The sequence below is a fragment of the Dipodomys spectabilis genome, unplaced genomic scaffold (assembly GCF_019054845.1).
Source record: "Dipodomys spectabilis isolate Male_0828 unplaced genomic scaffold, ASM1905484v1 ptg000136l, whole genome shotgun sequence".
Classification (NCBI taxonomy): Eukaryota; Metazoa; Chordata; class Mammalia; order Rodentia; family Heteromyidae; genus Dipodomys; species Dipodomys spectabilis.
The window spans coordinates 6889649-6906420 of NW_024870813.1; the positions used below are offsets into that span (position 1 = coordinate 6889649).

The following is a 16772-nucleotide window of genomic DNA, read 5'->3' on the forward strand; positions in this document are numbered from 1 at the left end:
CTCCACTTCTAGCTTTTTAGTGGTTAACTGGAGATAAAATTCTTATTGCTGGCTTCAAACTGAGATCCTCAGATATCAGCCCTGAGTAGCTAGGATTACAAGTGTGAGCCATCTAGCACCCAGCTACATTAAAAAAAAATCTTTAAGTAGTTGTACAAAGGAGTTGCCATTTAACAAAGAAGTTTATGAATACAATATATTTTGATCAATGTCACCCCTTTCAATTTGCTCACCCATCTCTCCCCTTATTCTCACTGTTAATGAATTTTGAAGGATATACATTGAATTCCTACCTTAATTCCCCTTTTCTCCTTTTCATTGGCCCATTCCCCTTGGCTCCACCCCTTTGGAGTACCGACTTCCTGATGTTTTATTTTAGAAGATCCTTTTTAAGCCACATTTAAACATCTGAAACATCCATTAACTGGTAAAATAGGACATATTCAACAATGGAATATTAGTTGGCAATGACAAGGAATAAAGTAGTAACACCACTGCAACTTTGAAAACATGCTAAATGAGAGGAGCCAGCAACAAAGACCACAAAAACACATAGAATAGTCAAATCTAGAGACAGATTATTGCCAGGCACTGATGGCTCACACCAGTAATCCTAGTTATTCAGGAAGCTGAGATCTGAGGATGGAAAGTCGAAGCCAGTCTGGGTAAGAAAGTCTAAGAGACCCAATTAACCACAAGAAAGCTGGAAGTGGAGCTGTGGCTCAAATGGTAGAGTGCCCACCTTGAGCCACAAATCCAAGGGAGAGGATAAGGCTCTGAGTTCAAGCTTCAGTCTGGCACACAGAAGGAAGAAAAGAAAGAAAGATGGAAGGAAGGAGGCACAGGAAGAAGGAAGGCAGGCAGTCAGGAAGGAAGGAAGAAAAGAAGGAGGGAAGGAAGGGTAGTATTTCTTTATGGAGGATGGGATGGCTGGAGGACAAAGTTAATGAGGTTTCCTTTTTTAAATTTTATTAAATTGTAAAGATGCGGTACAGAGGGATTATAGTTACATGAGTAAGGTAACGAGTACATTTCTTGTTGAACATTGTTACCCCCTTTTGAGGTAATGAAAATGTTCTAAAACTGATGGTAACTATATTAAGACATTTGAAATGAGTACATTGTATGTCCTATAAAGTATCTCTCAATAAAGTTTGAAAAACCATATCTAATTAGCAAGGACCCCTTGTATCCCTCTCACCCGCCCCACACTTTGCCATGTCCTTGATAAGAACCTGTATTCTCAAAGCCAGATGTGTCAACAGCATCTCCCTCTCTACAGGTGCAGTGGACATTCCACCTTTGCCAAATACACGGCGTGCCATCAGAGCTCTGAGCACTTGCACATACTGTTCCTTCTCCTTGGAATGCTGTCCTACCTCATCCCTGACTCATCGCCCATGGACCAGATCACCCCACAGCCTTTTCTTCCTTCTCTTCACTCACCCACTCACCAGGCATTCATCAATTCATCACATGCAATTATTAGGCACCAGCCACGTGCTAGGTTCTGTTTTAGACACTGAAGAAATAATAAATAAAGCAGACCAAACTTCCTCTTGCGTAATCTGTGTGGATAGCCTGAGTAATCAGTAAATGTGTGGCCTGCTGCCTCCCTGTGGCCAAGTCCTGTCTTGCAGTCTCTTCTATGCTTTGCATGCTCTTCTGTTAACTCTAACTCCTCTAAACTTACACATACCAGCATGAGCGTTCCCCACCAAGTTGGGGATTCCATGAGAGCAAAGACCAGGCTCAGTTCTCCTGGGCATCAGAGCAAATTTATAGAACCCTTCTATCCACAGTTCTGTCTCATCTGGGTGTTCACCTCTCCTACTCAGCCAGTGGGGAGCTGTGGAGGGGAGGGGAGAAGGCAGGGTACTTGCTGTCTGAAGGAGGCAATGGAGAAACTTGATTGCGTGATCCTACCCAGCTGGAAAGTGTGGCCGGAAGATGGGTTCCCTCAATTTCCACCCTGGACTTCTCCCCGTGGCCTGGCCACTGACAGCCAAGACCAGGGTCCTGGGGTACTGTTCAGGTTTCCAGTGCTGAAGTTCAGGTAGCAAGGGGTGTGTCCTCTGTGCCTCCTCCTTTGCCCTCAGTCCAGCTCAGGTGAGTTAGTAGCACCTGGTTGTCCTCAGGACTTTCTAGTAAGTGTGCATTTTACTGGGAAAACCACAGGACAAGGACCTGCAGAAAGACCTCCTTCAGAGTGTGACCAGCCACCTTAGGAGATGGCCTTGCCCTCTGAGGCCTTGATCAAGGTGGTGGCCTGGATGCTGTCCCATAGCTTTACTGCTCAAGGCTGGTACTCTACCAAATGAACCACAGCTTCCCTTTTGGCTTTTCTTTGATGACTTGGAGATAAGGGTCTCATGTACCTTCCTATCCTGGGCTGGCTTTGAAACTTGATCCTCAGATCTCAGCCTCCTGAATACAGGAAGATCACAGGGGTGAGCCCCCCCCCCCACCCCCCAGTGCCTGGCTAGGCTGGTTCTTGTGGGGTGGAGAATCCTCTCTGGTTACTACAGAGCTAGCCCATCTGGACTGGCAGACATGGAGTTCCTTGCAGAAGAAGTTATGTGGCCAACCACCCTGTGGCTGTGACTTCACGCAGTAACCACGGCTGATCCTGTCCAAGGGGCTGGAGGTTAACTCCATCAGCAGTGCAGTTCTCTCTCTCCAGAGGTCTCAGTCTGGCCTGTTAGATGGTGACTCATTCACAGATCTAGTGACAAATGAGACTTCGTCTCTCATTTTTCTATGTGGTCTCACCACATTGTCTGTCCACTTCAGAGTTTTGGATTGGCACCTGGTGGCTCGAAGGTGATTGGATCGATGAGAGCATTCCTAGGTCTCTGTTTTACCTCACTTGACTCTTATCCTGACTGTAACCTTGACTTACCTATGCTAAGAGCTCCCACGCTTCCCAGCTCTGAGCTGCATTGTAAAGCAGCTCTTCCCCCAGCCTCCCAATGACAATGAAGGTCATCCCATCCCAATCACTTCCTTTCATCCCCAGGGTTCTTCCTACGTGGCAACTGGCAGAGAGACACCTGGGTTTAAGACATTTTGGTTTAAGGCTACATGCCTGAATGCACACACAAGCACATTAGGGGGAGACAGAGAGAGACCCTTTGCCATATGTGGCCATTCCAAATCCTTTCTTTCCTGACTACCTTCTGCCTTCCTCTCACGAAAAATTTTCTCTTTCCATCACCTACCTTTGTAGGTCAATGTATTCAGGGGTCTGAGCCTTCCTCGATAAACAAATGTCGGCAAACATAAAAAACCCACCTAAACTGTTCTTAGTGTATAAACCATACAAAATGGAAGTGTGGCTTTATTTGAACCCCAGACTTGTAGTTTTCTAATTCTTGATGGGAACCATAAGTGTCCTTGAGACATCTTCTGATAGACCTTACTCTCCCCACCAGGAACAAACGTCTATGGGAGTTGGGGAACCGTTTGGCCTATGACCTTGACTCAGGAGGTGGTACCAGGACAAGGGGCAAACTACAGAATTCATTCTTTCTTACATGAGCCCTCATGGGACAATGAGCTCTTGTACCCCAAGCTATCTGAGTCATACTTTGTGCCTGTTCTAAGCTTCTTTGCATGTGTCCTTCTCAGCCTCTCCACTCACCAACCTGCAAACACTTCTCCAGAAAATCAGAGCTGGAACTGTATGCCAGTCCTAGCTACTCAGGAGGCTGAGATTTGAGGATCGTAGTTTGAAGCCAGCCCAGGTAGGAAAGTCTGTGAGATTCTTATCTCCAATAAACTACTCAGAAAAAGCCAGAAGAGATACTGTGGGTGAAGTGGTAGAGTACGTTCCTTGAGCAAAAGAAGCTCAGGGATAGCACCCAAGCCCAGAGTTCAAGTCCTAGGACCAGAAAAAAAAAATCAGAGGTGATTTCTGTTGCTGGCACTCTGAGCTCCTGACTGACTTATTCAATGGGGAGGCAGGCCATCTTTTCACTTGCCTGGCCTCAGTGGGATTTTCTAAGCATGTATTTAAGCGTCAGAGACCCAACAAGGATTCTACCTACTTCCTTTCTTTCTTTTATTTTTATTTTTTTTGGGTCTAGTTGTGGGGCCTGAACTCTGGGCCTGGGCGCTGTCCCTCAGCTCTTTAGCTCAAGGCTAGCGCTCTACCCCTTGAGCCACAACGCCACTTCCGGCTTTTTTCTTTTTGCTTATGTGGTGCTGAGGAATCGAACCCAGGGCCTCAGGCATGCAAAGCAAGCGCTCTACCACTCAGCCACCTTCCCAGTCCCTCCTTCCTTCTTTCCTTTCTTTCTTCCTTCCTTCCTTCCTTCCTTCCTTGCTTTCGTGCTTTCTTTCATTCTTTTTTTTTTTTTTTTTGCCAATCCTGGGACTTGAACTCAGGGCCTGAGCTCTTTTTGCTCAAGGCTAATACTCTACCACTTTAAGCCACTGTGCCACTTCCAGCTTTCTAGTGGTTAACTGGAGGTAAGACTTTCCTGCCCGGGCTGGCTTTGAACTGCCATCCTCAGAACTCAGTCTCCTGAATAGCTAGGATTACAGGTGTAAGCCACAGGAGCCCTGCTGGACCTTTGTCTTCTGATTGAGCTCCTTTCCTGCTACACCGGCAGCCAGGTAATAGAACCTTAAGTGATAAAATGTGGAACTTGGCTCCCAAACTCACTTTCTATGGGGTTCTCCTTGGTTTTCCTAATCTGGCAGCTGAATATAGGGGATTTCAGCATTGAGCCACTCCAAGAGCCGGTCACTCACTGGGTGCTGGTGGCATGTCCCTTTGAGGGACTCAGAGGGAAGTGAAGAGAATATGACTGACAGGTCATTATATTACCTAGAAAGGAAATGGCATTCCTGGAGGCCACAGTTGCCCTGGAAAAGTGTGGAGGAGAGAGTGGGATCTGGGAGCGCCATCTTCATTGAGTCCAGGGATTTATTCAACAGGTTCTCTGAGTGGAGGTGCAGTGGGTGGGTCACAGTAGGCAGGCTCAAGCTCCAGAAGGTCACCCTGTGACTTAAGTGCTTGTGGCACGGCTGCCTGGGCTGGGCGGCCGCTGGGCCAGTCCAGCAGGCTGTATTGAGCTGCGACGAGGGAAATGGTAGGCAGGAGATGGTTGCAGAACACAGATATCAGGATTGGCCACATGGAGACATTGGCAGGAAGCAAAGAACTAGAAATAGTTTCAAGGGTGACTGGTCATGTTTTTGAGATGAGAGTGGAAATTATTTTTGAAGTAAATTCCAAGGTGGCCTACAATGGGAAGGATTCACCACACAGGCATGCCAGCGGCCATGACAAGGAAGGGGACAGTGGAGCAAGCACAGGTCCCAGTGCCCTTGGCACAATGCAGGGCCGTGACTTGCTCATCTCCTGAGGATGACTCTGGTGAAGGAGGGATCAGGTGCGCCGCTGGTAGCCAGCTGTCTAGCAGTTGAGGGACAAAAGATCTTCATGGGGCATCACAAGTGCCTGGACACTGCAGGGCTGTGGAGGAGATAGAAGGTGCTAGAATAGAATACATCAGAACAACCAACAGGACATTGTTCTGGAATCCCTGAGACAAGAATTTCCAGAAAGGCAGGGCAACTGTCGAGTGTTGCTGTGAGAGCCAGGATCTGAAAGCGGCATGGACGTTAGCAACCAGGAGGTCACTGGAGAGCCAGCATTGGAACAGAAGAGAAGGGGGAGCTGGTATGAGGCCAGGGAGGGTTATTGACCCTCTGGGAATGAGTGGCCCCACACCTTCTGGGCCTGGGCAGAGGAAGATATGACCGGAGGAGGATGGAGGTGGGTCTGTGGGTTGGATGGACAGCTCATGAGCATCTGAGTGAGGGGTGAAGTGAGTGAGGTGGTGTGGTTGAGGAGGAGGCTGGTGGAGAGCCCAAGGGAAGGGTAGTGGGTAGGACTGAAGCCTGGATGGGTGTGCTTTTCTCAGCCCAAAGTTGGGCTCAGGAGGAGGGAACTGAGCTGGAGCCATAGGTTTCCAAGAGGCCTCAGGATGGCCACAGGTTGATAATTGGCAGCAGCATTTGTTTCAGGACGTCAAACAGAAATGTCTAGAACTTTGCTTTTTATCCTGAAGTTAGGAGAGCACAGGATCCTTCCTCCCCTGCTTAGGTCCTGCCTTTAGGGCACAGATATTTAAACTTTGGACTTGAGCAAAAGACTTTGGTTATGTCCCTGAACTTTTTTTTTGCTCAATGCTAATACTGTACCACTTGAGCCATAGCTCCACTTTCTTTTTATAGTTAGTTGGAGATAAAGACTCATGGATTTCCTGCCTAGGCTGGCTTCAAACTGTGATCTTTAGATCTCAGCCTCCTGAGTAGCTAGGATTACAGGTGTGAGCCATCAGTGCTCAGATAACATTTTTGTTATTAAACACAACTTCCAAGTAAGAACTCCCATCACAACATAGCTAAGTGTGAGCACCTCTCCCCCAAAGTTGTCTTGTTTTGTAGGGTACACTTCTGATTTCTATTTTTTAAAAATAAAAACTATAGGTTATATCTCACTGTAATGGGTCCTCAGCTCTCTGGAGGAGTCAGTGCCCTAGGGCATAAAGAGCTAGGTAGTCCCATTTGGAAACCCTTCTATTTCCACCAATGCCCCTTCTTAGGCTGCAAGGCTGACAGAGGCCAATGCATGAATTTAGCAGTGATCAGGGCTCTACTTTTTCTTTGTTGTGCTTGAATTGTGTTGTGCTTGAACTCAGGGCCTAGGAGTTATCCCTGAGTTTCTTTTGCTCAAAACTAGCTCTCTACTAGTGCTCTACCACTTGAGCCACCATGCCGCCTCTGGCTTTTTCCAAGTAGTTTATTGGAGATAAAATTCTTACAGATTTTGCAGCCTGGGCTGGCTTTGAATTGGGATCCTCAACCCTCAGCCTCCTGAGTAGCTAGGATTACAGGCTCGTGAGCCACCAGCACCTAGTTTTGTTCCTCAGCTTTCTTACTAAAGGCTAGCCTTCTACTACTTGAGTCATACCTCCACTTTTTGCTAGTTAATTGGAGACAAAAGTCTCATGGACTTTCCTACCCCCGCTAGCTTCAAACCATGATTTTGGGATCTCAGCTACCTAAGTAGCTAGGATTATAGGCGGGAGCTAATGCAAGTTCTCTTTCCATACCTCTATCTCCCCAAGACAATCTAGCCACCTGAGTGTTCATCTAGAGAAGACAGGAGTGAGCATTCAGACCTCCAGGACAGTCCTATCTTCTTGCACCACAGCCTCCCTCATCTGCTTACTCTCGTCTCTTTTAACCAACATCGCCACACACCCAACTGGTGGATGTATTTGGGGTTCCCTCTCAGAACCTTCTTCCCATTGCCAGAGAACCAAGATAGCCATGTTTGTTTCTTCCTAGTGCTCAGCAGTCAGGCTGAGTGGAGAAAGGGCAACAACCAACCATTAGGCTCTTTCAATCACATATACTTCCCTTAAGTTTAAACCCCAGACACAGAAGTGCAGCCCATGCTGGGGGTACTGAGGTTGTAAGGCTGGTCAGACTATGGTGTGGGGAGGAGCTAGCAGACAGAGCCTAGAGACCCAAGCTCTCCTTAGAAAAGGTGGGTGTGCTGAATGTAGTCAGGCACAGATCCTCTGTGGCCTTAGGGACCCCAGGGGCAGTCCCCAAAGCACTCTAATGTTTGCTGTGGGCATGTTTTTTTTTTTTTTTTTTTAATGACAGGGCAGGGGGTGGTGGTTTTTAAGAATAAAAGTGAAACACACAGACCACTCCTCACCATACCCACAAAACAGCTACTTCACCAGAACCTTCTTTTTTTTTTTTTTGTCAATTTATTTAGAAAAAAATTAACATGGGCAAATGAGATAACCTCAGTGTTACAACAGAGTATAGAAATGTCTAGCAATAGTCAAATAATTTGATCTTTAAATACAAAATAACCACATGAACACCTAATATACAGGTTTCATCTGAATACATATTTATTAGATAAATATTAGAGGTCACATCATCTAACTACATACAGCTTTGCAAGACTAGAAACCACAATTAGTTTTCTGACCAGTTGAAGAGATGAAATGATTGCATTGTACAGACAATGTAGACGATGGCGGTTCAGGTGGGAGTCACTTCAGGCTGCACTGGTGGGCGTGTCGATGTGTGGGCATGTGGATTACCTGTGATCATGATATCAAAAAATTATACAAAGTTATGAATTTGGTTACAATTTTCTTCTGAAATCCCCCGTTTCATTATTTCCATAGCACCCTAAAAATACACAGGTGGCAGAACTAGCACACTGAAGCTCAATAGTACAGGTAGGTAAAAATTAAAAACAAGAACGAAAAAAAAATACCTTTCCACACAGGGTCAGAGTATATTACACAGCGGAGACAAATGCTAACAGGATCTAGTTTTTTTTTTTTCTTTTCCACGCATGATGGAGTTTCAAGCCTTTTTTTTTGTGGTTGTTTTGTAAAATAAAAACAATACACATTCCAAGAGAAATGAAAGCATCTGTTGACATGTCTATTTCTCATTTACATATGTACACACACGTCCCTTGAGCCACTGTGGCTGCTCACTGCCCTGTCTGGACAGGTCAGGCCTGAAACCCGTCGGCAGCAAAATATAGCTCTCTGGGCGTTACAGCTGAGGGAAAAGGATTAGAAGTTTCTTCAAAAATAAAACTGCTACTGGGGAACATGATACATGGATAAAGCTTCAAACCAAGAAGATGGGATGATTGCCTATACGGGGCCTTTTCTGCCTGCCTGTTCCCACCCCATTTTGTGGAGTTGGGGACAGACTCCTGCCAGCGGGTGGGTGGAAGGAGCTGGCACAGGAAAGTGGCTTACTGAGACCATTTCTTCTTTTGTCGAGGTTACTTATGGCTCCAGGGTCAGGAGGTTAACTTTCTAGAACGCGGCCCTGCCTCTGCTAACGGACGTTGCCTTATTTGTCATGTCTAAGGGATGGTTCTAGCTCTCTCACACTCAAAGAACTATTCTGGACAAGGGCACCCCTCGTGCCCCCAGCTTTCAGGCACGGTGGGCCGGAGCTGGTTGAAAGGGCTCTGTAAGGACTTTGGCCCTAGAAGCCTGTATGGCAGGGAAGTCAGGAAGCCAGCCCAAGATGGCAGGGGGAGGAGGGCCTGGATAGATTTAGCCCCTCTGCACTAGAAAGCTGAGGGTAGGTCTATGAACAAAACTGAGGTACAGTGACAAGAACCAGCAGGGACCCTGGGCCTTTCTAGATGACTGTATCACAGCAGAAAGCAGAAACTTCTAAGGAAAGGCATCTGTCAGTCTGTCTGAAGCTGACATTCCAGGTGGTCCAATGCAGTTTGTGGCTATGTGCCAGGCCACAGGCACAGGGCAGGTACTGCCGCATACTACTTGGCATAGTCTTGTCCCGATCAGCTGCCACGGTGGGGGGATGGCTCTCAAGAGCGGGCTTCCAGATCTACAACCTCCCAGTGTAACCACCCTTCTGCTCCTCGCTCATCTATAACAAATAGCCCTGGTTGCTTTTTTTTGTTGTTTGATTTTTTTTTTTTTTTTTTTCTAAAAAAAGACTCAGTGTCTGTTGTTGAGTCAAGGTATTTTAAAAACACCAGCAAAGGCAATAACCAGGTCATGAAAATGTTGGAATATTATCAAAGACGATACTAAAATATTCACAAAGATATTTACAAAAGCGAAGTCTTAAAATAACTGATTTGCATACTGAACAACAGGTGATCTGGATAAAACCTCGACAAAAGGGAAAAAGGAAGAAAAAGAGGGGGGCGGGGGTGGGGGGGACGAGGGCAGCCTTCCTACAAGCAAACCTTGTGCCGTTTCGGTGAGGTGACCATAGAGTCAAACAGCTGGGACCACCTTTCAGGCACAAGCCAAACAGCGCTGGGGAACACTGACCGCCCGCACTCGGACGGGGACTTTGACAGCCACCAAGGACACCGACAGCGGATGGGAAGGCAGGGCAGGGCTCAGGGTGGTGGCGGCGGCAGCGGCAGCAGCAGGGAAGGGTGCCAAGAATTTTACAGATGGGACCCCAAGTGACAGGACAACCCAGTATCACCATGGCTCAGCCTGGAACAAAGTGGCTGTGTGACAAAGCCCCTTGAGGGCCCTAAGCCAGATGGAGTGAAGAGGGAAGACCAGAGGCTGCTTTTGCTGAGCAGGAGTGTGGAGGGGCGATGCTGAGGGGGTGGTCGACAGGCACACACATAGCCCACACGTTGCCTGTGGAGTATCTTGGGGCATGCAGTTGACGGTCTGGGCTGCAGTGTGAGGCAGCCTGAGACACAGATGTGCTGGACTTCCGGTTGGCCAGCTCAGGCTTCTGTCCCAGCTGTCCCTGTCCTGTCTCTCCACCGTGTACCCTGCCACTGGCTGGACACACAAGGATGTGGACCCAGAAGGAAGCCATGTCCCATTGAACAGTCTAGGAGAGGCAGGTGGGGTCAGGAAGAAGAAAACAAGAAGAGTACATGAGGGAAACGGTTTGCTTGTCGTCGAAGTCCAACGTGCCTTTCCTTTGGTGACTTCAGAACTTTCCACGGTCACTTTCACAGTTTAAAACAGGGAGTGGCTTATAGCAAAGTTGTGAGGGGCTGCTCCTGATGGACTTGCAGCTGCCAATTCCTCCGGCGGCCCCCAACTGAGCGCACAGTCGTGTTGGTTGGGTGTACACATATGTGTCCTCTCTCTGGCACATGTTCTTTTTTCTGTCCAAGACTGGGCTCTGATTTTGCAGGCCAGGTCATGGAGCCTCCAATGTGTTGTCCTGGCTCCAGGCTGGCCCTGATCCCCCCTTTCCATCCTTCTCGAGTAGAAATGGGAGATCCTCAGGCTCATCACCTTCTCTTTTTTCTGTTTTTCTGACAAGTGTTGACACGGCTTCTCGGCGTAGATGGTAGAGACCAGAGCGCATGCCCTCGGCCTGGAGAGATGTTCTCCTTCCTAGATTTGTGCTTTTCTGGGGTGGATGGTGGTGGGTAGGCAATTCTCACTGTGGCCAACTGTCATTGCTCCTCCAAAGGCTTGCTGTCCCCCCACCCCAACCTGGCCTGGAGGTGGGGGTGGTTCTTTCAGGCTCTAGTCACTTGAAGGAGGCTCTGGGCTGGGAAGCAGGGCTACAGTTTAGAAAATGGAAGAACTTGGGGGGGGGGGGGGGCATTGCATTGGAAGGTCATCTAGAGCCACCTGACACCACCATGGGCCTGGGCCTCTTGCTGGACCAGGCGCCCCTCAGTGGGGGGTCATCTTCGAGCTCTGGGCGTTCAGGGGGATGCAGCTGTAGCCCTATACAACCTTCCCGGTGTACCTGTCCACCACCCTGGCCCATGATTCTGGCAAGGGGTGGCGTGACACGGGCACCTGGGAGGGAGGGCAAGTGTGTGGGACAGACAGGGCAGGAGGCAGAGTGGGGAGGGGTGGCCCCCAACAGAGGGTAGCCTTCAGTTGTTCTCAAAGAGAGACAGGAGGTCATCGTTGCTATTGCTCGGAAGGTCGGGGGGATCCAGGTAGGAGAGGAGCTCATCAGGGTTTGTGAGTTCTGGCAGGAGCTGGAAAAGAGGAAGGAAGGAGTCCAGTTGAGGTGTTGGCTGAGAGGTGTCCAGCAAGAGGAATGAGGGGTCCTGCTGGCATGCTTAAATCCCCTCCACCTGCTTCCTGTGGTCCTAGTCCACAGAGGGGAAACTGAGGTGCCAAGTGAGGTCCCAGTGGCTGTCTTCCCCCCCACCCCCTCACATCATCTCAGGCCACTGCACCCCACCTGCGGCAGGCCCAGCCATGCCCATCTCAAATTGAGGGTAGCAGAGCCCTCAGCCCACCAGTGGAGACCAGAGCTGGGCTGACCCTTCTCAGGCTCCAACATCAACTCCATAAGCAGGGAAGGCCCTATGGCAGGCCATGGCTTCCTGTTGATGGAGTGTTCCTCTGGCCTCTCTGACATGACCATGGCACGTGCGGATCACATGGCCTCCTGGAGAAATGACACTACACAGGAGGTGTCCCTCAAAATACTGGTTCTGGATCTCTCCCTACAGCTCGCAGGGAGCCTGACTGGCAGAGAGTACCATCTGTCCCTGAGGCCCACTGTTCGCTGTCCCTTACTGTGACGCTGATGTGGAGTCCTTGCCACGCGGGGGAGGGGGGAGAGCACTCCACTGCCCCGGTGAGGGGCGTGGGTGAGATGGGGGAGAGCCCAAGATGGCTTCACAGTGATTGAGTTCTCACAATACAAGGCCTCTCACACTAGGGAGAAGGTGACAAACAGGGCTGGGAGGCAGAGGACAACAGTGGCTGAGAAGCTTCCTCTGGAAATCCAGCCTCTGGGTATATTGGCCAGCCACAGCCCCTGCATCCCAAGGTGGAGACTTGAGGGCCAAGTGTCCAGTTCCATTCCACACAGTTGCCCTGTCCACCTGCCCAGCCCCAATCTTACCAGACTATGAAGACCTCAAGGTGAGCAAACCTGGAAACTCAGCTGCCTGCTCTGACCTACTGCCTCCTGAACATGCCCCGGAACTCATTTCTCCTGCCCCCACCCCCACCATCTTGTCACCCCACACAGTGGGATCTCTTGGAGTGAGCAATGGAGCAAGCGGAAGCAGGGAATGGATAACACGTGGACAAGAAAACTGCAGACAGACAAGACCAGCAGGATGGACAGAAGGGCCTTGCTACTCCAGCCCCTCCCTTGACAAGGGCCAGAGAGGGTACCGCACAGATATAGCAAGCTCAACACGGGGGAAGGGGAAGGGAGAGTGGGAAGAAGGGCAGGGACCCTCCTGTGCTGCCTCCAAAGCCCGGCCCAGAGGGCCACTGCAAGGGCCTGAGTAGGTGGACAGGACTGGGGAACAGGACTGTGGCCAAGGGACTGGGGAGGAAGGGGCTGGGGGCGGGGGGGAGGAGAGAAGAAGGGATCCTCAGTGACACTTCGCTCTGTGGGGGGGGCTTCCTGGGGAGGCTGTCTGGGGCCCACCCACCACCCTCCCACCTCTCCCCCCCGGGGCCTTGAGCCCTCAACACCCTCCCCTTCTTCTCGGGCAGGTCCCGGTGCCAGGCCTGACCCCAGGCCGAGGTGTGTGGTGACCCCAACTTACATCCAGTGAAGGCTCCGGCATGTCGGATGCTCCCTGTGCTCCGGCCTGACCCTCTAAGGCTGAGGAGGGGTTAAAGGTCAGGTCGCTGTGTGGATGGTTGCTGGGAGCGGCCTGTGGTGGCTGCCGGGGAGGCTGGGAAGGAGGAGGAGGAGGAGCCCCACTGTGATGTAATGGAGGCCCTGACTGGCTGCTGGGGTGTGGTACGTGCAAACCTTGTTGTATGGAGGGATGGGGCTGGTCAGAACTGCCAGCGTGGGGCATCTGTGGAGGAGGAGAGAGCAGGAGAGAAGAGAGGTGAGGTGAACGGAGGCACAGCCACGAGATGCCTGGAGAAAATGAAAACCAAACAAACCAGGGAAGTAACAAACCCCCAAACAAATAAGAATATCCTCCCCCCGCCACGCTGCGCATCAGGGAGGTTTGTGGAAAGGAAGGGTGGGGAGGGGGCCACACAGGCTGCACAGAGCCCAGGAGGGCTTCGACACGGGCACAGACTTTCCAGCACCTTCCCAGTCGACACTGTCACCACAACGCACCACAGTGAGGGCAAAATGGAGAAGCAAAATGGGCATGTATCTGGGGAGGAGGAGGCAGGAAGGCCTGCTAGCGGCGTGGTGATGCAGGCCTTTTACAGGGCCAAGGCAGCAGAGAGCGGACGCAGACACACAGCACGGGCAGGCGTGCAGCTCGGGATGGGGACTGCCCCCCAAGTGAGCCCTACTTCCGAGGCAAGGCTTGGGCAGGCAGATGGGGAGCCTCCTGGGAGCCTGTGACTCAGTAGGCCCAGCCTGGTCTCTCTTCCTGGTCACCACTTCACTTAGTCACAACAGGCCTCAGGCTGGAAGGTGCCTGGATCTTCAAGGAGGGGGTGCTGCTCATGATTCCCAAAGGAAGGGGGGCCCTGCTGGGGCTGGAGTTCCTGGTGGTTCACAGATCAGCTGGACAGTTCACACTCTTCAATTTGTAAATTCAAAACCCAAGATGCCACCTGGGCACCAATGGCTCACCCCTGTAACCCTAGCTGCTCAGGAGGCTGAGATTGGAGGTTCTCTGCTTGAAGGTAGCCCAGGCAAGAAAGTCTGTGAGACTCTTATCTCCAATTAATCGGCACTTGCCTTGAACACGCCAAAAGAGCCAGGTGCCGGTGGCTCATGCCTGTAATCCTAGCTACTCAGGAGGCTGAGATCTGAAGATCACGGTTCAAAACCAGCCTTGGGCAGGAAAATTCGTGAGACTTTTATCTCCAGTAAACTACTAAAAAGCTGGAAATAGAAAATAACTCAAGTGGTAGAACCTAGCCTTGAGCAAAAGAAGCTCAGGGACAGAGCCCTGGCTGAGTTCAAGCCCCAGTACTAGCAATAGCAACAACTCCCCTCAAAACACAAAAAATCAAAACCAAAACAAACAAAAACAAACCAAGTTGCCTGTGGACATGCAAGCAAAGTATGGGTCTGATGTAATTATGCCCCTGCTGCTTAGTGTCACACACAGGCCACGTGGAAGCCCTTACTCTGGGGGACTTTCTGTCCCACATCCATACTGCCCCTCAGAACTAGCTGCCTGGGACCAAGTATTTCCCTGGTCCTCTGTCCTTTTTCCTGGGCCACACAGAACACATCTCCATATTCTTCCAAGTGGCCTCCACGCTATGCTGGCCTTCCCAGAACCTTGTTTTTCTTATTGCTGCTAGAAGTTACTCCCCAGGTCTTTGGTAGGCTGGCCTCTGACTGTAGTCTAAGGGGCTCCTTCTTCTTGGGATACAGTCCCCCACCCCAGTAGGCCATGAGGTTGCATGGTGCTGTTTCAGTCCAGGTCCTGCAAACTGGGGATGATTACATGACCATAGGGTTAGGACCCCATGTAGATATGAGATCAGGCTGGAGGGACAGCTACTCTGTCTAAAAAGCTGGCTGGAGACTCCTGCTCATGTCTGTGGACACTCTGGCTACCCCAACCCATACCACAGTACTCATTCTGGGGAAGCAAAGAGGAGTTTCACATTCCCGGAGGCAGCCCAGCTCAGGACAGACAGTCCCTACATCTTCAGACACAGCTCTGCCCCTTGACCAAGGCATGGGCTGAGCATGTCAAGATCTGCAGGCGGCAGGTGGTGCTCCCTGAGCCCAGCTGGCCCCCCTCCTGTTGCTGCTCTCCACACGTCCCCTGGCGTAGCAGAATCCCTGGACACATCGGCACCTGGCTGGAGACGCTCAGCCAGATCTTGGTGTGCATGGGAATGCTCAGCAGGGTCACAAGTGTTTTGCGTACGTTTGGATTTGATGTGGGACATCTTCCCTGCCCCTCCCCTCCCCCGAAAAGCACACCTGGAGCTCAAGGTCTTGCCTTCTGTGAGCAGTCGAAAAATCAGAAAAGACAGAGTCTACCTAGGGAGTAACCCAGGCTAAGGCCCCCCTGCACAGAGCCCTTGTGGTAGGGGCTAACAGAAGACAAGACAAAGCCTGGCTGGTAAGACAAAGTACTTGGCCTGCCCACCAACATTTTTCTAGGTCTGAGGAGGAAAGGAAGTCTCTGGAAGCTCATGGTATAGAAAGTTAATGTTTGCTGTTGCTGAGACTCAGAGGTATTTGGCCCTTTCCTTCAGAGCACAAAATAGAAGGTGAGAGGGTTGCAGTATGACTGTATGTGTGTGTGGGGGTGAATACTGGGGTTTGAACTCGTGGCCTCATGCTCTCTCCACTCAAGGCTCATGCTCTACCACTTGATCCATAGTTTCACTTTGGACTTTCTGGAGGTAAGTCTCATGGACTTTTCTGCCGGGGCTAGCTTCAAACTAGGATGCTCAGATCTCAGCTTCCTGAGTGCTTAAGATTACAGGCATGAGGAGCAGGGAAGGTGGCTCAGTGGTAGAGTGCTTGCCTTGCATACATGAGGCCCTGGGTTCGATTCCTCAGCACCACAGAAGCAGAAAAAAGCCAGAAGTGGCGCTGAGTGTCCTTCAGCTCTTCAGCTGAAGGACAATGCCCCCGGGCCCAGAGTTCAGGCCCTACAACGACAAAAAAGATTACAGGCGTGAGCTGCTGGCATCAGGCCGGAGTGATTTTTCCGATATAGGTCCCAACCCTGCTGGAAAGATCTTAGCAGCTGATCCTTCTCGAGATGACTGAGGCCTCAGACAGGTCCTTCAGTCCTTGGTTTCCCCTTAAGCCTCATATGTTTTTCCTCCATCCAAGCCCTTCAAGGGCACAGGCCTTGGGTATTTTGTTCACACTTGGCAAAAGCCTGACCCAAGAGCATGCATGGTTCAAGAAACCCTTGTTACATAGAGTGGAACCACCCAGCATTTACTAGACAGGACTCTGGAGGATGGCTAGGCCTCCCACCACTGCTGCGAAGCCATGGGAGGGGAAGGCCAGCACAGGACCCCATGCTCCAAGGCGCATCCTAGCAACACCAGGATGAGAGCACACTCCCAGCTGCTGCTTGTACTTCCTAGCACTTGCTTTTGAAGGATGGTGATGCCCCAACGATTTATATCCTTGAGGCAACAAGTGCCTGGGTGTAGGACAAACTTCTAGATGGCTGGAATCATGAGTCTATCTATGAGTGTGTGTGTGTACGCGTGTGCGTGCGTACGCGCGCTCGCGGGGCCAGAAGTGGTCTCCATAGACTACAGAGTCGGTTCATGGATGATAGAGACTCTGCAGTCTGCGGAGACCGCTTCTGGGTT

The 16772-nt window shown here is 50.5% G+C and overlaps 1 protein-coding gene across 6 annotated transcripts in view; it reads right to left on the minus strand.

The window, feature by feature from the left end:
- Window positions 1-7928: 7928 nt before the first annotated feature.
- Zmiz1 (zinc finger MIZ-type containing 1) overlaps window positions 7929-16772 on the minus strand; it is a 229527-nt gene continuing 220683 nt past the window's right edge. For 5 of the 6 annotated variants that reach the window (XM_042690111.1, XM_042690110.1, XM_042690114.1 and 2 more), the window contains 2 exons: window positions 13085-13345; window positions 7929-11542 (listed from right to left, as the gene is read on the minus strand). In XM_042690111.1, coding sequence (XP_042546045.1) covers window positions 11435-11542; window positions 13085-13345 — 369 coding nt within the window. In that variant the 3' untranslated portion in view covers window positions 7929-11434. The remainder of the gene's footprint in view (window positions 11543-13084; window positions 13346-16772) is intronic. The other variant, XM_042690115.1, reaches the window with a different exon arrangement.